Source organism: Mirounga leonina, unplaced genomic scaffold, assembly GCF_011800145.1.
Source record: "Mirounga leonina isolate KUSES-001 unplaced genomic scaffold, KU_Mleo_1.0 Mir_91, whole genome shotgun sequence".
NCBI lineage: Eukaryota > Metazoa > Chordata > Mammalia > Carnivora > Phocidae > Mirounga > Mirounga leonina.
In genome coordinates, this window is record NW_023270839.1 from 45560209 (window position 1) to 45583569 (window position 23361).

Genomic DNA, 23361 nt, shown 5'->3' on the forward strand with positions numbered 1-23361 from the left:
AAAGAAAGAAAGAAAGAAAGAAAGAAAGAAAGAAAGAAAGAAAGAAAGAAAGAAAGAAAGAAAGAAAGAAAGAAAACCCAAAAGACTCCACCAAAAAACTTAGAGAACTGGTACATGAATTCAGCAAAGTCACAGGATACAAAACCAACATACAGAAATCTGTTGCATTTCTATACACCAATAATGAAGCAGCAGAAAAAGAAATCAAGGACTCAATCTCATTTACAATTGCACCAAAAACCTTAAGATACCCAGGAATAAACTTAACCAAAGAGGTAAAAGACCTGTATGCTGAAAACTACAGAAATTGAAGAAGACACAAAGAAATGGAAAAACATTTCATGCTCATGGATTGGAAGAACAAAAATTGTTAAAATGTAAAAAAAAAAAAAAAAAAAGTCTATACTACCTAGAGCAATCTATACTGCAATCCCTATCAAAATACCATCAACTTTCTTCATAGAGCTGGAACAAATAATCCTAAAGGAACCAGGAAAGACCCTGAATAGACAAAGCAATCCTGAGAAGGAAAAAGGAAAGCTGGAGGCATCACAGTTCTGGACTTCAAGTTATTTTACAGAGCCGCAGTAATCAGAACAGTATGGTACTGGCACAAAAACAGACACATAGATCAATGGAACTAAACAGAAAATCCAGGGAAAAAAACCCACAAATATATGGTAAATTAATCTTTGACAAAGCAGTTAAGAATATGCAATGGGAAAAGAATAGTCTCTTCAACAAACAGTGTTGGAAAAACTGGAGAGCTGCATGCAAAAGAATGAAACTGAACCATTTTCTTACACCACACATAAAAACAAACTCAAAATCGATTAAAAACCTAAATATGACACCCGAAATCATAAAAATCCTAGAAGAGAGTATAGGCAGTAATTTCTCTGACATCAGTAGCAAAATTTTTCTAGATATGTCTCCTAAAACAAGGAAAACAAAGGCAAAAATAAACTATTGCAACTACATCAAAATAAAAAGCTTCTGCATAATAAAGGAAACAATAAACAAAACTAAAAGGCAACCTATGGAAGGAGAGAAGATATTTGTAAATGACACATCCAATAAAAGATCAGTGTGGAAAATATATGAAGAACTTATTAAAACTCAACACCCAAAAAAACAAATAATCCAGTTAAAAAATGGGTGGAAGATATGAATAGACATTTTCTCAAAGAAGAGATATAGATGGCTAACAGATGCATGAAAAGGAGCTCATCATCACTGATCATCAGGGAAACAGAAATCAAAACTACAAGGAGATATTACCTCACACCAGTCAGAATGGCTAAAATCAACAACACAGGCAACAACAGACGGTGGCGAGGATGCAGAGAGGGGAACCCTCTTACACTGTTGGTGGGAATGGAAACTGGTACAGTCACTCTGGAAAACAGTATGGAGGTTCCTCAAAAAGTTAAAAATAGAACTACCCTGTGATCCAGCAATTGTACTACTAGGTATTCACCTTGCACACCGATGTTATTGGAGCATTACAACTAATAGCCAAATTATGGAAAAAGCCCAAATGTCCTTCCACTGATGAATGGGTAAAGAAGATGCGGTTTTTACTCAGCCATAAAAAAGAATGAAATGTTGTCATTTGCAACAATATGGATGGAGCTAGAGGGTATTATGCTAAGCAAAATAAGTCAGAGAAAGACAAATGCAATATGATTTCACTCGTATGTTGAATTTAAGACACAAAACTAATGAGCAAAGGAAAAACAAAGAGAAAGAGGCAAACCAAGAAACACTTTTTTTTTTTTTTAAAGATTTTTATTTATTTATTTATTTGACAGAGACAGAGACAGCGAGAGCAGGAACACAAGCAGGGGGAGTGGGAGAGGGAGAAGCAGGCTTCCCGCCGAGCCGGGAGCCCGATGTGGGACTCGATCCCAGGACCCTGGGATCATGACCTGAGCCGAAGGCAGTCGCTTAACCAACTGAGCCACCCAGGCGCCCACCAAGAAACAGACTCTTAACTATAGAGAACAAACTGATGGTTACTGGAGGAGAGGGTGGTAGAGGTTGGATTAAATAGGTGGTGGGGATTAAGAAGTACACCTGTGATGAGCACAGGGTATTGTATGGAAGTGTTGAGTCACTCTATTGTACACCTGAAACTAATGTAACACTGTATGTTAACTAATTGGAATTAAAATAAAAACTTAAATACACAAAAAGAATAGCCTTCAAGACTTTTTAGTCATGTGTATATGGGGGTATACATGTACATATATTTGATAAAACAAAAAGTAATTTAAGAGATTTGATACATGCATAAACAGATCAATGAATAAGAATAGAAAATTCAAAATTAAATACAAATATATTTGGAATCAAGTATATTATAAAAGCGATATTTCAGTGAAAAAGAAATATATCAACAGTGTTCAGACAATTGACATGCTTTTAAAAATAAATCACACTTTGATCCCTATCTTACTTGAGACTAAAATAGATTCCAGATGATTACTATTTTTAAAGGAAACAAATCAAACAATATAATAGCGAAAGGCATGGGAAAAGTAAAAGAAAATTATTGTAATAAACATATAATTATTTGTCTAAGAAAGAGAAAAACTTCAACTATAAAGAAAACTGACAAATTTACATTTCTATAATAAACAAATCAACTATAAACAAAATAAAAAATCCCACTCAGAATATCCTGAAAAAGGAAGGAGAATATATATATATACATTCAAATACTAACAAAGGCACAGAGTATTTCTGGAATTTAAAAAAAAAAACTGGTTGCAGTGGTTATATCTAGGAAGAAGGGCTGGGAAAAGAGGCTTACTTTATAATGAATATCATTTTAAATTATGTTTATATGAATTTCTGAATTAAAAATAAAAACTAGTTAAAAATTTAAGAGATTATGCTGACAAAACAGAACCAGACCAAGAATAGCATTGATGATGACTGGCAACACTGCCTGTTATTTTAATATATTGTAGGGAAGGTTGCATAAACTTCCAGTTATAAAATAATTAAGTCATGAGGATATAATGTAGAATATGGTGGCTACAGTTAATAATACTGTATCACATATTTGAAAGTTGCTAAGAAAGTAGATCTTAAAAGTTCTTATCAAAAGAAAAAAATTTTTTGTAACTATCTATAGTGACAGATGTTAACTGAACTTCTTGTGATCATTTCATAATATATACAAGTACTAAATGATTATGTTGTACCTTGAAACTAATGTTTCATGTCAATTATGCCTCAAATCTAAAAGTTAAATAGGGGCGCCTAGGTGGCTCAGTCAGTTAAGCTTCTGACTCTTGGTTTTGGCTCAGGTCATGATCTCAGGGTCATGAGATCAAGCCCCCCATCGGGCTCTGTGCTCAATGCAGAGTCTGCTTGAGATTCTGTCTCTCCCTCCCCCTCAGCCCCTCCCCCACTCTCACACAGGCGCAGGCAGGCAGTCTCTCTCTCAAATAATCTTTTATTTATTTTTATTTTATTTATTATTTATTTGACAGAGAGAGAGAAACAGTGAGAGAGAGAGAGAACACAAGCAGGGGGAGCGGCAGGCAGAGGGAGAGGGAGAAGCAGGCTCCCCGCTGAGCAAGAAGCCCGATGCGGGGCTCAATCCCAGGACACCAGGATCATGACCCAAGCCGAGGGCAGCCACTTAACCGACTGAGCCACCCAGGTGCCCTTACATAAATCTTTTAAAAAAGAAAAAGTTAAATAAAGTGCCTGGCAGTGGAGTGTTAATAGTCATTTTTGCCTTAATAAATTAATCAAATAACCAACTAACTAAATTAAAAAAAATTCACCTCACAGTTCATCCCAGTCTCATAATATGGCCTTGTTCTGTGATGCTTCAATTATTTCCAGATACTAACATTTTATCTCACAGATATTTCTCTATTCATAAAATTGTAAATCACACAGATGCGTATTATTTTCTTCTACTGGAACTCTAATATTAAAGTTGTTTTTATTAAAAGTTATTTTATACTGAATGGATCAAAAGGTACAAAATAGAATCAACAAAAGGTAAGTTTTTCCTTACCTCTGGATTCTGACTAGTTCCTCTTTGTAGAAAATAATCATTGATATTAGTTTCTTGTGTCTAATTCAGATAGTTTGTGTGTATGAGTACAGATATAAAAATGCTTTTTGTTTTTTAAAAATATACAAATAGTAGCTTTCTATATAGTGATTAGCTCCTTAACAAAACACCTTGGAGAATGGCTTCTTTTACTTTAGTGTTAAAGCAGCATCCTATTTCATAAGTGTATCTAGTTTATTTAACCATTTCCTTATAAATTTGTAACTATCTAGTCTCTCCCTATTACAAACTCCTCTTCAATAAAAAAACTTGTACATCGCAGCATGAACAAGTGTGATATATCTACTGGATAAACTCCTAGATGTGTAATTGCTGGGTCAACATTTTTTGTTTTTAAATATTTCTAAAACTAAATACATGATTGTTAAAGCACCTTCTCCAAGAAGGTTATGCAAATGACCCTCCAATTCACAATATTGAGAAAAATCTGTATATATCCTTCCAAATTAGGTAACTAATTCATTTTCAGTTTTGCCCACTGATGAACAAAATAGGAAATCACTGTTCATTTTAATTTGACTAACAAGTATAAACATTTGTCAATTTCTTAAGATTTCTATGATTTATCATAGTCCCTGAAATAAAATAGTTGTTGCATAAATGAATTGTCTTTACTGTCCTTTTTTTGAATATCAGATGCTTTGCTCATTTTTATCCTGAGGTATTGTTCTTTTCTGTATAGACATGAAAAAGACTATTCTTGCAAGGCTTAAAGTGTATGAAGTGCCTAAGCACTACCTGTTAATAACAGGCCCTCTACCTTCTCTACCCCCTCCTTAGTATATAATCTCGTTTAACCTTCACCAAGATCCTCAGTGGTGGGTGACATTATTCCTATTTTATACATGAGTACATTGAAACTCAGAGATTAAGCTGTCTAAGGTTACTCAATTGGAAAATCCTCCTTCAGAGAACAAAAGTAAGCCAGGCTAAGGGCTTAGACACAAGCCTATGTCCTTTTGTTACGCTGTGCTTTACTGCATTTCACAGATTGAAGGTGTGTGGCAACGCTGAATTGAGCAAGTCTGTCAGCACCATTTTTCCAACAGCATTTGCTCACTTTGTGTCTCTGTGTCACACTTCAGTAATTCTGACAATATTTCAAGGTTTTCATTATTATTATATTTGTTAGGGTGATCTGTGATTAGTGATCTCTGATGTTACTATTGGTAATTGTTTTGGGGCACCAAAAACTGCACCCATCTAAGAGCACAAAGGTAATCAATAAATGGGTGTGTCTTGACTGCTCCACTGACCAGTCGTTCTCCTGTCTCTCCCACTCCTAAGGCCTCCCTATTCCTTGAGACACAATAATATTGAAACTGGCTGATTAATAGCCCTAAGTGTTCATATGAAAGGAAGAGTCACACGTCTCTCATTTTATTTTATTTTTTACATGTCTCTCACTTTAAATCAAAAGCCAGAAATGATTAAACTTAGTGAGGAAGGCATGTCAAAAGCCGAAACAGGCTGAAAGCTAGGCCTCCTGCACCAAACAGTTAGCTAAGTTGTGAATGCAAAGGAAAAGTTCTTGAAGGAAACTAAAAGCACTTTTCCAGTGAACATGTGGATGATAAAAGAGCAAAACAGCTTTATTGCTATTACGGAGAAAGTTTCAGTGGTCTGGACAGAAGATCAGACCAGCCATAACATTCCCTTAAGCTAAAACCTAATCCAGAACATGGCCCTAACTCTCTTCAATTCTACGAAGGCTGAGAGAGGTGAGGAAGCTGCAGAAGAAAAGTTTGACACTAGCAGAGGTTGGTTCATGAGGTTTAAGGAAAGAAGCCATCTCCATAACATAAAGGTGCAAAGTAAAGCAGAAAGGGCTGATGTAGAAGGAGGATCATTTGCTTCCAGATTGACTTTAGGTAAATAACACTGCAGGTAAGTGAAATGGTGGAGAACGGGGACTACTATACTCTTTCCCCTTGGCTAGATACTATCTGTCTAAGCTACTACTCCTTTGTCAAGAATGAGCAAAAACGTCTTTTCTTTTGTAAAGCTTTCCTTCATTTTCCCTTTCCATAATTCAACAGACTTTGTACTATTTTCTACTAATGACTTTTTAAATGCCTACCTTCACTGGCAAATTATGAGCTCCTATAGGGCTTAAGTCATCCTTGTAATTACAGAGAGTATTATAAAGTACACAACAGAGATACATAATACAATAGAAAAGAACATAAACAATGGTAAAATATGTTGGAATGTCTTTTGAATTAGTAGTTACATTTGTAAAATCTTAAGTAGTCCTAATATTTTTTTTTTTAGAAAGGAGGGAAAGTTAAAAAGCTCCTATGTCTGAAAAGAGATCATATTTGTACCTTTCATGAGTAAACATTTTCACGTTTTTGCCATTTTAGAAAGCCACCACTGATAACAAGTCACAGATTTCAAGATATGTCTGCCATTGTAAATTTTTGTAAAGACATAAATGATAACCCCATAGATATCTGATAAAATTCCTTAAATATATCCACAGAAATACTGTAAAATGTACTTCACACTGCTAAAAATTACTTCTCGCTAACATAAGAAATAGATTTTAACTTACTAAATCAGTTTCTTTTTTTCTTCTTTTCTTTCTTTCTGTTTTTGGTACCTGATGGGAGAGAAATACAGAAACTGTGATATAACAAAGACGAACATACTTTCTTCTTTGCGAATGCTGAGATTTTTGCACCACAGGTAATAGTGTAAGCAGCTTTTTATTGTTCAAAAGAAAATGTGCAGTTCTAGCAAGCAAATGTAAGAAAATTTTTAAATTCAGTGAAACAATATTCATAAAACAAATAGAATAAAAGGATACTTTAGGGATTCTTATCTTTTTAAACATAATTTCTGTTCAGAAGCCACTCCACATTAATTTAAATGATTATTTTATTTTAGTCATTAACTGAATGATTACTAACTTTTAAGATTGCACTTTCCATATTTTGGCTCTAAAATACCCTCCATCCCAGAGCTAAATATAAAAAGGTATCACTTGTGACACAGAAGGCTCTTTTATACATGACATTTCCTAATAACCACAGTATAGAACAATCCAAACCTAACCTTTAAGATTATAAACAAAGTCAGTATATGCTTACTAAAAATCTCTGTATAACCTAGACCTAGAACAGAAGAACTTTCAAGGATTAATTTATATCTGACTACTTCAAAAGCAAGTTAACATGGCTTGTAAATTTAAACACATATAAACTAGAATAACTGAAAATAGGACCCAATCAATAAAAAGGATTAATAGTATTCCTGATACCTAATAATTAGACACCTAATTATTTCAGCTGGGGTACTGAAAGGAAACATATAACACATAACTTTGTCTTCTGTAATATGGATTTCATAATTGTTATTTAATAGGGCTGAAGCAAGAATTAAATAAAATATACAACATCTAATTCCTGGCACTCAATAAATAAATGTTATTATTACTGTTATATAGATTTCCAGAAGCACACATTTTCCTAAAACCTAACTCAAGAAGAAATATAATTTGTGGTTCCTTACAGAAAGGCCATTAAATGATACAATGAATTACATCTTTAACCACAGTTTTTCAAAAGGAAATTCATGTAGTGACCTCTATCAAAGTAGAGGGTATAATGTTGAGGAAACAATGTTATACTTTAACTCAGCAAAGACTGTATTAATTGCAGAAAGTTTAGATAATATGGTCTGATAAACTTTTAAGATAGCATTAAGTTTGCTCAATCTTAAGTAGTGCTAAGTTGACATGTTCCCTGTAAAGTTTTTCTCAAATATCAAACACTGTCCCAAACAGACTTTTAAAAAGAAGAATTCTTAACTGAATCCTTTTAGAAATCAAACATATAATATTTACCTTTGTGGGTATATAATCCAAAGTCTTGAATTCATTCATATATTCATCTAAAAACACTTTAAAAGTGTTGACCCAAACTCTGACTGGAGATTCACTCCAATCACGCTGCTCAAGCCTCATGGTCTTTTCCAGAATCTGTTCAAATAGTGCGTAGAGGTCTTTATACCGTATGCTTTTCCCATCATCTATCTAATGAGCAATAAGAGAAGACGTGTAAGGTATTATATAAAGAAATTCTCTAAACATAGAAGATTGACTCAACTTGTATTGGGTAGTGTTTAGAATAAAGATCAGGATCCTTTCTAATGGGCAAGCCCATGAGGTCATGTTGTATCTGTAAATGCCCTACTGTGGAATGTCTGCAGAATAAAACCTATTAAATTTTAGCAAAATACCTAACAGTTTAAATAACGTAACAATTTCAGAAAGTCCTGGGAACTTCTCTACAAGTCTGGCTTTTAAATTATATTTAGCTACAGAGATTATTTGCATCCCACTTAATTACCTATCGCCTCAGAAATGAAACTTGTTTAGATAGTTCCACTCTAAAATTGAAAGAATGAATACTTGAATCCTTGCCTAATGATATGTTAGGTAACCATTATTTTATTTTTCCAAAGAAGAATGACATGTCCTGAATAACACTGTATTACTCGTTAAGGAATCTACACGGGATTACTTTTAACTTATTTAAATAAGGTCTGGAACTTTTGTGAGAGGAAAAAAAAAGGGGGGGGGGTGCTTTAAATGACCAAAAAGTGTCATATATATTTAGAATTTGTTTCTCCTTCACCTCCTCAAAATAAGTTGAACATTTTTGATCAGGGTTAGAAAACCACTATTAAGCTATACTTCATAATTTTGGCTCTTCCTATGTGATTTAAGTGTACTGGAGCACCCAACAACCCGGAGTCCCTAATCTAGGAAATACAGGTATGAAGCAGAGAAAGACATGAGCATAATAAGCAGTTGAGCAGGATTAGAAAAATACGGCCAACATTGTCTCTATGCAAATCTAGTCATTTGCTATAGCCTGATTACCACTCTTACCATGGCCTTGAAATTCCTATTCTCTCAGACTGCATGGTTCATGTTTTTAAAAAAGCAAAAATTCTTACACTGAGAAAGAAAAAGTAAAGGATACAAAAGAAAGTTCTCCTGACTTCTCTTTTCACAATGCATTATAGACTGAACAAAGAAAAATGATTAAATACAAATTATTTTACAGAATATGAAAATTCATAGATTCTAGAGATCAAAGCATTATTATCTACTTTAGCCTTCTAAAACCATAAACTTTATATGACCAATGTCATATAAAATTATAAGGTAAATCTGAAAGTGAAATAAACTGATATATATAAACCAGTGAACATAAACTGCTCTAATTTCACTGGGGAAAAATGTATAATTCTACACATAGGAAAATTAGAAGCTAAAGCCAGAGCTAAAGGATTATGAGAAGTCAAAATAGCCATAAAATCACATTTATAATATGTGAATTTATCATCTTATAAGAAGATTCAACATCGTAAGAGAGGAAAAAAAACTACTCAAGGAAACTGAAGGAAGGTATTAATCTGAGACCAGTCAGTATGCTTTTCCCTACCTATTCCTAAAACAAAAACAAGGAATTTGAGAAATCTCTCATTGAACACAGCCTCCGTATTATCTTCTACAGCATACACAAATCTTTCATATGTTAACTACTGAATATCTCCTAACACAGTCCAACTTACCGCTAAGGCAGATGAATAAAAGCTGAAGATATTCTGCCGAAATTCTTTCAGGGCTTTTTTAAATACAACATCCACTAATGTGTCTTTCTTGCTGTCGTCATTATCTAGGTCATTCATCTGGGGGCCACAAAAAGTTTCTGTACACAATCAACTAATTAAAAAGAGGTGACTACAACAGTGATATTGATTGGTTCTTCAATAATGATGGTCCCTATGGTCCTGAAAGTGCAAGCCCCTGCTATTATGGGACCGAGGTAAAAGCATGACTAGAGAGTCAACGTTTTATTACTACCAGATGATTTCTAAGGTCCTTCTAACACTATATTATCCTATCATTCTGTTACCAGAGAAAAAACTCCAAGTATGCAATGACAAGCCTCACCTTAACACATGGAATATAATGTGACAATTAAGGTAAAATGCAAGTCAACAGTAAAGCATAAAACCTTAACTCCTGTCCACCCAGTCTGAGTAATGCATATCCTATTAGTTACATCTTTTTCATAAAGAACAGACCACCTAACTTACTGAAGCTTATGTAAACTTGATCTATAGGGGCCATATTCTGATAAAAACAAGCATTCCGTAGTCAAAGCCACTTATGAGCCTAACTCAGCATGCAGAGTGTACCTTTTTCAGAAGAAATTCATCCATACTTTTTAAATCACTGACACTTGCTATGATCTGGACAGAGTCATTTTGCCAGTGCATAGACTCCAAAGCCACATTGCTGATCTTCACACTTCGCTTCCGCTTTGCCTTTGGAGAAGGTTCTTTGTTCTCTTTAAACTCCTTCCGGCAACTACCAGGCAATTCTGGGCTCAAAGGAGGTGTCGGGTGATACTGAACTAATTCTATAATTCAAGATAAAGTATCCAAAAAAAAAATTTTTTTAGTGAAAATATTGAAATCTCCACATTCTTCTTTTTAAATTTAACTTCCTTTAGTAAGTCACTGAAGGAAAAATACGTATCTGAAAAGCAAAGTAATATTAATGTTTGCAGTGAGGCAAACAATAAATACAGACTGCACAATTGTACAGAAAATGTACTTTAAAATTACCACTTTTCAATGGAAAATGCCATTATGTCTGTGAAGGGGCTAAGGTCTGATACTAAAAACCTGGATGGAGGTATCTTATAGAACTAAAGCCTGGATCCCAAATACCTCAGTCCCAAAGGAAAAAAAGAAGAGTATATGTAACCACCCTAACACATTAAATGCTGACCATTAAACCAATCATAGCTTTACTATATTTGTTTGAAAGAATATTCAGCTATATACAAATTCAGCAAACCAGTGAAGTTTGATAATTATTATTTCATTACTAGGGTCTAAAGCCATAAATGCTTCAGTGATATTACCTGTAGTTATCCTGGCAACCTGTCTAGGGAGCCAGGTAAGTCAACCTGCTCACTTCTTGGTCTCCTTAGTATTTAGGATTTTCTTATACATCTCCCAAATAACTGTCTGAATTTCTCAGAGAATTCCTGGAACGCATTACCTTTGTATATAATATTGGAAAGCACAACAAATCTTCTCTGTTTACAACAGGGAAATTGACTGCATGTAAGTCCATCACAATCTAGAACTATATTGGGTTTACCAAAGCCCTACCTGGGGCTTGATAAATATATTGGCCCCTCCTCATTTCACATATCTATTTATTTCCCCCACATGTATTCATTCACCTGTCCAATGCTATGTCCTCATTCCCTCTAAAAGCTAACTCTGATAATGAAGGAGAAAAGTAGCCTCCTACATGCTAAATGCCACGTCAGGCAGAAAGGAAGACAAGCCCAATCTCTGATATGTCACCAGAATAAAAATTATAAAGATATAGAATATACATATATGCTAATTAGTATTAATTGATTTTAATTCCATTATAGAACCAAGACATAGAAGTACCTAATAATTTCATTTAGCAAAGTAAATATCTTTCCTATAATAAAAGAAATAATGATTACTAAAGAAATTATAATACTGTTTCAGTATTAAAAACAAGGGATACCTTAATAAATTACTACCTGAAGATAAATAAAAAGCTACAATCTTTATTTTTATATATATATATATCCTTATGAAGCAACACACAATGAAGTCGGCTAATAATATATGCTTCAACTTAAGAGCTTTATGCTTCCTTCTTAAGAATTAACCAGGAGAATAGAACTGTGAAAAATGAAAAATTTAGAATGATTACTATAAACCAGATTAGATACAAGAAATTGATCCTCTTAGTAATGTAATGGTAAGGATTTCCCAAATTTCCAAACTGGACTTGTAGTACTCACTTAATTTACTATTGATTTTATCTATATCATTTTGCCAACTCATAGAAGCAAAGCCACAAGACACAAAAACAGGGCTCTAACGATAGGTCTACCATTTTTTTCTCTGACACACAGGTGCCTCTGCTTTGGCTCATCCATTCCTATGTGAAGCTTAATCTTACTCTCCTTGTCCCTTTGGTCTTATCCAGATATGAGAAGTTTTGTTTACTTATTGTAACTGGCCCCGTTCTATCTTTCCTTTAGAGATAACTTTCTTCCTAAACCCACTTTCTTTTTTATTCACCTACCCACTGGTATTTTACCCACTCATTACCACACACCCACCTCTGATGTATATCCATCCCATCACTGTTGAAGATAGCTGGCATCTTTGCATAATGATTAAAAATTCTCATACATGTTTGAGCAAAGGGTTGGGGAAAACTGCATTATCATCTAATGCTGGAATTACTGGAATCCTTAGAGTTAGTAATTCTAGCATTTAGAAAGGCCAATTTTCTCAACAGATGAACTAACTATTGGGTATGTTCAAGTGTGTTATGATTGATGCCCCCAAAATTAAAATAACAGCTACAATTATAAAGTCAGTATAGTATAGCAAATACTTTATAGTAGGTATTTAATATGTACCACAGTGGTTAAGAATGTGGCCTCTGGAGCTAGGCTACCTAAATTCAGGTCTCAGCTCTACCAAATACTATAAGTGAGTAAGGAAATAACTTCTCTGTGCTTCACCTTTCTCATCTATAAACTGGGAATAATAATCATATCAACCCCCCAAAATTGAGAGGATCAATTGAGTTAACACATACAACATGCTTAGTACAGTGCCTTGCACATGGTACGCACTTAAATATTAGCTGCTATTATCTTTAATTTTTACTAATTATACATATTTGTTAAGTGAATGAATGACAGCTAAATTTTTACACTTTAGAAAAGTGAGGCTAACCAAAGATGCACCATCATTCTTAAAGTTGTTGCTGCTTCACTGTTTTGTACCACACTTCCTTGGAACTTCTATACAATGTCATTTTATAATTATCTTTTACTTAAGGAAAGATTTTACAATTCTGGTCCTATTTCATTGGCCTATTTCTGGCCAATAGATTGCCATTACAAATACTAGAGGAATAATGAACTCTCAGAAAGAGTGAACAAATTATAAGACAATCTCCATCCTTTGTCCATTTTTACCATCTGGAAACTGATGAGCTGGAATCATATCAGAGCCAGCAAAGAATCCCGAAACCTCTGACTGGGTGGCAGCTTTCACTCGGGTAGTCTTCTTCTCCCCTTGTTTCCCTTTGGCCCAGAATCTCATCTTAGCTCTCTGAGGTCTATTTTTAAAAATAAAGGTAAAAATGGAAATTACTATGTTGCAGTGACAATATCTGTACATAACTTTGAGCTATATAAAGACCTTTCATGTGTATTACTTCATTTAACCTTCACATTTAAATTTAATCATATTTAATCTTCAATTTCACATTTAAATTTCAATCTGGAAGGGAGATGGTTTCCTCATCTTGAGTACAAGAAATAATAAGTCTCAGAGATGGTAAATAATTCCCCAAAATGAAATGGCTAAAAAGCAGTGAAACTAGAATTCCAACTCAGGTTTTCTGGTTCCTAAGCTGCTATCTTTTCATTCTTGTCCTCCTTCCAGCCTGGACTTAGCATATAAACAACTTAACAACAAAGAAAATACTTTTTAAAACATCACTGATATCCCATCACTCTAAAACATACTTGTTTACCTTTTTGGGGAGGGGTAATTTCCTTCCATTCTTTATCCATTAAGTATGCCCATTTTTATATCACTGTAATCATGATGAAGATACAATTTTAAACCTTTCCACTTACCATTATATAATAACGGTTTTAACTATTTTATATTTAGAGGTTATCAATATTATTAACAAAAACTACCATTTATTTGAGTTGTTATTTTGCTCCAGACACAAGTGCTTACATTGGCTTACCTTAATTTATTTATAAAAACAAGTTTATTAAAAAAAAAAAAGTTCACTTTCAAACTACTATACCATTATCTATGTGAAAACCTGGAGCCTTAAACATTAGATAAGTTTCCCTAAATTACACAGTGAGTGACAAAGCTGATAACTACTTTGCTATATGGCCTCATTCTTAGTGTTTATATACTTTCTCCCATCACATAAATAAAAAAAAAACACCTTAATAACGACAGATCACATAAACTGACCATATATCATGTATCCTAACCCTATACTAGGAGCTTATTTGTGTATTCATTTTTTCCTTTGTATATTCACTCAATTGAAAAAAGCCATGAGCATCTACCAGGAGCCAGGCACTATGCCTTTATGATATACCTAATTTTCACACCTACTATGATAAATAGCTCTTACTATCCTTACTTTTTACACATGAGCAAACTGAGGCTTAGAGGGCTGATGAAGCTGGAAGTTAAAATCAGGTCTATCTGATTTTGAAACCCACATTCTTTTTTTTGTTGTTCCTTTTTTTTAAAAGCCTATTACTAAACTTATACACCTCAAGAGTGTAAAGAAAAGTTGTTCTACAAGGCTTATTACAAATGACAGCATCCTTCTGCCATTCTTATTCCTTTTCTACTCCCTGGAGGCAACCCTTTTGAATTGATTTAACTGACTTTTTAATATTTACTGTACTTATATTGCTGTCGTACTTGCAACCACAAGTAATGATTAAGCATGTTCCAACACTTCTGTTCTCCACTCTGTTCCACAAAGACAGGTGTATCCCCAAAAGAACCAAATGGTAATTTGAGTTAGCTGAATATACAGTATTTTCTTATACTAACAGTCACTTTTTCATTATACAAATAATATTCACAACTGAGGCATGCAGTTTCCTGCATAACCTGTTTTTTTCTAGAGTTAATAAGTGTTTTGCTTTACATTTGCTCATTTATCTACATACAATTCACCTTGAAATGTTTCACTAGTTGTGTGTATCTCCTTTCAACATTTTCAAACAAAATAAGTACTCCATTTCTTTCTTTTTTTAAAGATTTTATTTATTTATTTGACAGAGAGAGACACAGAGACAGAGGGAACACAAGCAGAGGGGCTGGTAGAGGGAGAAGCAGGCTTCCCACGGAGCAGGGAGCCCGAAGTGGGGTTCGATCCCAGGACCCTGGGATCATGACCTGAGCCAAAGGCAGACACTTAACAACTGTGCCACCCAGACGCCCCGGTACTCCATTTCTTTAAAAAATCTCTCCCAGAGCTTTCCAGCCTGCTCCAACAGGCATGGTTTCCCTCAGTGCTGGTTATACAACCATTATTTGAAAAGCTACTTTCTTTCTTGTTTTTTAAATTTTATTATGTTATGTTAGTCACCATACAATACATCATTGGTTTTTGATGTAGTGATCCACGATTCATTGTTTTCGTATAACACCCAGTGCTCCATGCAGTACGTGCCCTCCTTAATACCCATCACCGGGCTAACCCATCCCCCCCCCCAACCCTCCCTCCCCTCTAAAACCCTCAGTTTGTTTCTCAGAGTCCATAGTCTCTCATGGTTCATCTCTCCCTCCGATTTCCCCCCCTTCATTTTTCCCTTCCTTCTCCTAATGTCCTCCATGCTATTCCTTATGTTCCACAAATAAGTGAAACCATATGATAATTGACTTTCTCTGCTTGACTTATTTCACTTAGCATAATCTCCTCCAGTCCCATCCATGTTAATGTTAAAGTTGGGTACTCATCCTTTCTGGTGGCTGAGTAATATTCTATTGTATATATGGACCACATCTTCTATATCCATTCATCTGTTGAAGGGCATCTCGGCTCTTTCCACAGTTTGGCTATTGCAGACATTGCTGCTATGAACATTGGGGTGCATATATGGCCCTTCTTTTCACTATATCTGTGTCTTTGGGGTAAATACCCAGTAGTGCAATTGCTGGGTCATAGTGTAGCTCTATTTTTAAATTTTTGAGGAACCTCCACACCGTTTTCCAAAGTGGCTGTACCAACTTGCATTCCCACCAACACTGTAAGAGGGTTCCCCTTTCTCCACAACCTCTCCAACATTTGTTGTTTCTTGCCTTGTCAATTTTTGCCATTCTAACTGGTGTAAGGTGGTATCTCAATGTGGTTTTGATTTGATTTCTGATTCTGATTTGAATTTCCCTGGTGGCTAATGATGATGAACATTTTTTCATGTGTCTGTTAGCCATTTGTATGTCTTCTTCAGAGAAGTGTCTATTCATATCTTTTTGACTTGATTATTTGTTTTTTGGGTGTTGAGTTTGAGAAGTTCTTTAGAGATCTTGGATACCAGCCTTTATCTGTAGTGTCATTTGCAAATATCTTCTCCCATTCTGTGGGTTGCCTCTTTGTTTTGTTGACTGTTTCCTTTGCTGTGCAGAAGTTTTTTATCTTGATGAAGTCCCAAAAGTTCATTTTTGCTTTTGTTTCACTAGCTTTTGGAGATGTATCTTGAAAGAAGTTGCTGTGGCCGATGTCAAAGAGGTTACTGCCTATGTTCTCCTCTAGGATTTTGATGGATTCCTGTCTCACATTGAGGTCTTTCATCCACTTTGAGTTTATCTTTGTGTCTGGTGTTAGAGAATGGTCGAGTTTCATTCTTCTGCATGTGGCTGTCCAATTTTCCCAACACCATTTATTGAAGAGACTGTCTTTTTTCCATTGCATATTTTTTCCTGCTTTGTCAAAGATTATTTGACCATATGAGGGCCCATATCTGGGGCTCTCTATTCTGTTCCATTGGTCTATATGTCTGTTTTTGTACCAGTACCATGTGTCTTGGTGATCAGCTTTGTAATACAACTTGAAATCGGGCAACGTGATGCCCCGAGCTTTGTTTTTCTTTTTCAACATTTCCTTTGCGATTTGGGGTCTTTTCCGATTCCATACAAATTTTAGGATCATTTGTTCCAGCACCTTGAAAAATGTCATTGGAATTTTGATTGGGATGGCACGAAGGTATAGATTGTTCTGGGTAGCACAGACATTTTAACAATGTTTATTCTTCCGATCCATGAGCATGGAATGTTTTTCCATCTTTTTGTGTCTTCTTCAATTTCTTTCATGAGTGTTCTGTAGTTCCTAGAGTATAGATCCTTTACCTTTTTGGTTAGGTTTATTCCGAGGTATCTTATGGTTTTTGGTGCTATTGTAAATGGAATCATTTCTCTAATTTCTCTTTCTACAGTTGTGTTGTTAGTGTATAAGAAAGCAACTGATTTCTGTGCATTGATTTTGTATCCTGCCACATTACTGAATTGCTGGATGAGTACTAGTAATTTGGAGGTGGAGTCTTTTGGGTTTTCCACATAAAGTATCATGTCGTCTGAGAAAAGAGAAGAGTTTGACTTCTTCTTTGCCGATGTGAATACCTTTTATTTCTTTTTGTTGTCTGATTGCTGTTGCTAGGATTTCTAGTACTATGTTGAACAATAGTGGCGAGAGTGGGCATCCTTGACGTGTTCCTGATCTTAAGACAAAGGCTCTCACTTTTCCCCACTGAGGATGATATTCGCTGTGGGTTTTTCACAGATGGATTTTATGAACTTGAGGAATGTTCCCTCTATCCCTATACTCTGAAGAGTTTTAATCAGGAAAGGATGCTGTACTTTGTCAAATGCTTTTTCTGCATAATTGGGAGGACCATATGGTCCTCTTATTAATGTGTTCTATCACATTGATTGATTTGTGAATGTTGAACCACTCCTGCATCCCGGGGATAAATCCCACTTGGTCGTGGTGGATGATCCTTTTAATGTATTGTTTGATCCTATTAGCTAGGATTTTGTTGAGGATTTTGGAATCCATATTGATCAGGGATATTGGTCTGAAATTCTCCTTTTTGATGGGGTCTTTGCCTGGTTTGGGGATTAAAGTAATGCTGGCCTCATAGAATGAGTCCGGAAGCTTTCCTTCTGTTTCTATTTTTTTGAAACAGCTTCAGTAGAATAGCTATTATTTCTTCTTTGAATGTTTGGTAGAATTCCCCAGGGAATCCATCAGGCCCTGGACTCTTGTTTTTTGGGAGGTTTTTGATCACTGCTTCAATCTCGTTACTGGTTATTGGCCTATTCAGGTTGTCAGTTTCTTCCTGTTTCAGTCTTGGGAGTTTAGAGGTGTCCAGGAAGGCATCCATTTCATCCAGGTTGCTCAGTTTATTGGCATATAGTTGTTGATAGTAATTTCTAATAATTGTTTCTATTTCCTTGGTGTTAGTCGTGATCTCTCCCCTTTCATTCATAATTTTATTAATTTGGGTCCTTTCTCTTTTCTTTTGGCTAAGTCTGGCCAGTGGTTTATCGATCTTATTAATTCCTTCAAAGAACCAGCTTCTAGTTTCGTTGATCTGATCTACTGGGTTTCTGGTTTCTAATTCATTGATCTCTGCTCTAATCTTAATTATTCCTCTTGTAATTGAAAAGCTACTTTCACCATCATCATGGAAATTCCTAGGAAATTCCTTTTGTCACTATTGTTTTATAATGAAATGTCTTTTAGTATGGGTCTGTTTCCATCCATTATATTGGGCAATCACTGGGCTCCAGTGATTGGAGGAGATTATGCTAAGTGAAATAACTCATGTCCTTCAGTTCTATGAAACTTATTTGAATTACTTTATTAATGATCTGTCCTCCATTTTCTTTGTTCTGTCTTTCTGGACCTCCCATTAGTGGCTCACTGGATCTCCTGAACTGCTCCTCTCTTTTATCTTTTTAAATTTAACTGGTAGTGGAAAGAAGGACTATATGCACCCCAATGTTCATAGCAGCAATGTCCGCAATAGCCAAACTCTGGAAAGAGCCAAGATGTCCTTCAACAGATGAATGGATAAAGAAGATGTGGTCCTTAACAAGTCAGGAAACGACAGATGTTGGTGGGGATGTGGAGAAAGGGGAACCCTCCTACACTGTTGGTGGGAATGCAAGCTGGTGCAGCCACTCTGGAAAACAGTATGGAGGTTCCTCAAAAGTTGAAATAGAGCTACCATATGATCCAGCAATTACACTACTGGGTATTTACCCCAAAGATACAAATGTAGGGATCCGAAGGGGTACGTGTACCCCAATGTTTATAGCAGCAATGTCCACAACAGCCAAACTATGGAAAGAGCCAAGATGTCCATCGAAAGAAGAATGGATAAAGAAGATGTGGTATATATATATACAATGGAATATTTTTTTTTTTTAAGATTTTATTTATTTGTGAGAGAGAGAATGAGAGACAGAGAGCATGAGAGGGAGGAGGGTCAGAGGGAGAAGCAGACTCCCTGCTGAGCAGGGAGCCTGATGTGGGACTCGATCCCGGGACTCCAGGATCATGACCTGAGCCAAAGGCAGTCGCTTAACCAACTGAGCCACCCAGGCACCCTATACAATAGAATATTATGCAGCCATCAAAATGAATGAAATCTTGCATTTGCAACGACGTAGATGGAACTGGAGGGTATTATGCTGATCAAAATAAGTCAATCAGAGAAAGACATGTATCAAATGACCTCACTGATATGAGGAATTCTTAAACTCAGGAAACAAACTGAGGGTTGCTGGAGTGGTGGGAGGTGGGAGGGATGGGGTGACTGGGTGATAGACACTGGGGAGGGTATGTGCCAAGATGAGCACTGTGAATTGTGCAAGACTGTTGAATCACAGATCTGTACCTCTGAAACAAATAATACATTATATGTTAAAAAAAAAAAAAGAAGAAAAAGATAGCAGGAGGGGAAGAATGAAGGGGGGGAAATCGGAGGGGAGATGAACCATGAGAGATGATGGACTCCAAAAAACAAACTGAGGGTTCTAGAGGGGAGGGGGGTGGGAGGATGGGTTAGCCTGGTGATGAGTCTTAAAGAGGGCACGTTCTGCATGGAGCACTGGGTGTTATACGCAAACAATGAATCATGGAACACTACATCAAAAACTAATGATGTAATGTATGGTGATTAACATAATAATTTTTAAAAAAGGGGGAAAAAAAAAAGAAGATGTGGTCCATATATACAATGGAATATTACTCAGCCATCAGAAAGGATGAATACCCAACTTTTACATCAACATGGATGGGATTGGAGGAGATTATGCTAAGTGAAATAAGCTGAGAAAGTCAATTACCATATGGTTTCACTTATTTGTGGAACGTAAGGAATAGCATGGAGGACATTAGGAGAAAGAAGGGAAAAATGAACGGGGGGAATCAGAGGGGGAGATGAACCATGAGAGACTATGGACTCCAAGAAACAAACTGAGGGTTTTAAGGCGGGGGCTGGAGGGATGGGTTAGCCCGGTGATGGGTACTGAGGAGGGCCCGTATTGCATGGAGCACTGGATGTTTATGAAAGCAATGAATCCTGGAACACTACATCAAAAACTAATGATGTACTGTATGGTAACTAACATAACATAATTAAATTAAATTAAAAAAATAAACAAATTCCAGTTAACATACAGTGTAATATTAGTTTCAGGTGTACAAGAATAGTGATTCAATGCTTCCATACAACACCTGTTGCTCATCACAAGTGCACTCCTTCATCCCTATCACTTATTTCACCCATTCTCCTACCCACCTCCCCTCTGGTACCCATCAGTTTGTTCTCTATAATTAAGAGTCTGTTTCTTAGTTTGTCTCTCTCTCTTTCTCCCCTTTGCTCACTTGTTTTCTTTCTTAAATTCAACATATGAGTGAAATCATATTGCATTTGTCTTTCTCAGACTTATTTTGCTTATTATAATGCACAGTATTTTCTAGCTTCATCCATGTCATTGCAAATGGGAGGATTTCATTCTTTTTGATGGCTGAATAATATTCCATTGTGTATATATACCATCTTCTTTATCAATTTGTCAGTCAATGGACACTTGGGCTGTTTCCATAATTTGGCTATTGTAGATAATGCTGCTATAAACATCAAGGTGTATGTATCCCTTCAAATCAGTATTTTTGTATGCTTTGGGTAAATACCCAGTACTGTACTTGCTGGGTCATAGGGTAGTTCTATTTTTAACTTTTTGAGGAACCTCCATACTGTTTTTCAGAGTGGTTCCACCAGTTTCCATTCCCACTAACAATGTAAGAGGATTCCCCCTTCTCTACATCCTCACTAATACCTGTTGTTTCCTATGTTGTTGATTTTAGACATTCTGTCTGGTGTGAGATGATACCTCACTGTAGCTTGATTTATATTTCCCTGGTGATGAGTGATGTTGAGCATCTTTTCTTGTGTCTGTTGGCCATCTGTATGTCTTCTTTGGAAAAATGTCTATTCATGTCTCCTGCCCATTTTTCAGTTGGATTATTCATTTTTTGTGTTGAGTTTTATAAGTTCTTTATATATTTTGGATACTAACCCTTCATCAGATATGTCATTTGTAAGTATCTTCTCTCAGATATAACTAACAAATTCAGTAAAGTCAAAGGATACAAAACCAATGTACAGAAATCTGTTGCATTTCTATACCCCAGTAATGAAGCAGCAGAAAGAGAAATTAAGAAATCAATCCCATTTCCAGTTGCACCCAAAACAATAAGCTACCTAGGAATAAACCTAATCAAAGAGGTGAAACTATAAAAAAACTTACAAAAAAGACTGAAGATGTCACAAAGAAATGGAAAGACATTTCATGCTCATGGACTGGAAGAACAAATATTGTTAAAATTCTATACTACCTAAATCAATTTTTTATCTTTTCATATCTTTTCTTGTCTCTTCCATCTCTTTGTCTTTTTGCTCAACCTTCTAAGATATGTCCTCAACTTTCTTTCCAACTATTCTAGTTGTTTCTTTATGCTATCATATTTTTAATTTTAATTTTAATTTTCAAAGGCTCTTTTTATAATGAATGTTTCTCTTTCATGCAGTTATATTTATTTATGCAGAAGGTCTGTTGATTAGTTTCATTTGTCTGTCCGGAAGTTTTTTTTACACTACATAGTTTATTTCTTCCAAGTTGTATTATATCCATTAATTTTAGTTTCTTTGATATAAAGTGTTTCTTCAAATGTGGTAAAAAGTAGGGTTAAAAAACAAAACAACACACTGTTTGAAAGTTGTAGTATGCATTGGTGGAGCTTCCAAACTGGTTTTTCTTGTATGATTATCTGACTAGTCCATTTTGTAGGGAGAACCCCTGGTACCAATATCTCTAGGTCTTCCCTTGAGAGCTGTACAAAAGTCCCAAAGACTTTTTGAACCATCTGCTTAGGAAAATGTGAAATGTGGAAACTGAGTGGAAGAAAAAATTAGGGGAATCTTAACATTCAGTATGTAAACATTCATTAAATCTCCTTATTCCAAATATGTACCCATGTCCTCAAATGTATCTGAGAACCTCCAAGAACAGAGATCTTCTATTTTATCCTTTCCAGAGAATAAATCTCCAGGTTTCTGCTAGGATTGGGGAAGATCAGTCAGCCAGATGCTTTACCCAGGTTTACCCAGTTGGTTTAGGATTCAGCTTTCTTCTATCTACTAAGGTTTACCAAGTTGGCTTAGGATTCAGCTTTCTTCTATCTACTGAGACAATTTAAAATTTGTCTATTTACTTTTTGAATAATAGTTTTATTATTGTTGTCTCCAGTTGTTTTATTGTTTGTTGTTGTTTGGCCTGCATAAGTTTTGTCATTTTAGCAATTTTGGAGGAAGAAGTAGAAATTAAATTTATATATTTAATCTGCTATCTCCAGCCATATATGCCTTTCTACTATGGTTATCTTTTTCCCAAAATTTAATCTCTAGCATAATGTGGTCTGGATTTGCATTATCATGGATTATGCCACTACAGACATTGAGGAAATGGCCTTAAATAGAATTAAGAACCAGAAAGATTTCAATGTAATCTTCAAGTGTTCAGTGAGGGTTCAATTGCCTTATATAACACAATAAGAGACAAAGATATTTACTTGACAAATAACGTCATATAATGTCTTCAAGGGAACAGAATTATTTCCTGAAAGTCTTTTTTCCAGTTCCATTTGTAAAACACTTAACTCAGAACAGAATCCAAATCCAAAGCTGGGAAATATTTTCACTCTCATCTGATTTAATCTCCTTTCTCTTAAAACAAAAAACCACAAGTGACATAATGATTTAGACTTCACCCAAGTCACACTGCTAAACATATAGAAAGATAAAGCTCATCATGTAAATCTGAATTATCATGTGCCTGTCATACAGCAGGTACTTAATATTTGTTGAAAAATAGATAAATCTCAAATTATACCTTATGTCCGAATCTGAAGCTTTCTGCCTCACTGCCAATTTTGTAATCTCTCCTTGAGACATAGTCTTATGAAGCTTTGTTTCTTCATCAACTGAAGAAAATCGCTGTGATGTCTGTAATAATTACATATA

The 23361-nt window shown here is 35.3% G+C and overlaps 1 protein-coding gene across 10 annotated transcripts in view; it reads right to left on the minus strand.

Moving 5' to 3' along the window:
* MYO9A (myosin IXA) overlaps positions 1-23361 on the minus strand; it is a 272310-nt gene that overhangs the window by 70636 nt on the left and 178313 nt on the right. For all 10 annotated transcript variants that reach the window (XM_034993654.1, XM_034993659.1, XM_034993658.1 and 7 more), the window contains 6 exons: positions 23231-23343; positions 13189-13331; positions 10325-10548; positions 9695-9811; positions 7956-8144; positions 6663-6710 (listed from right to left, as the gene is read on the minus strand). In XM_034993654.1, the coding sequence (XP_034849545.1) occupies positions 6663-6710; positions 7956-8144; positions 9695-9811; positions 10325-10548; positions 13189-13331; positions 23231-23343 (834 nt within the window). The remainder of the gene's footprint in view (positions 1-6662; positions 6711-7955; positions 8145-9694; positions 9812-10324; positions 10549-13188; positions 13332-23230; positions 23344-23361) is intronic.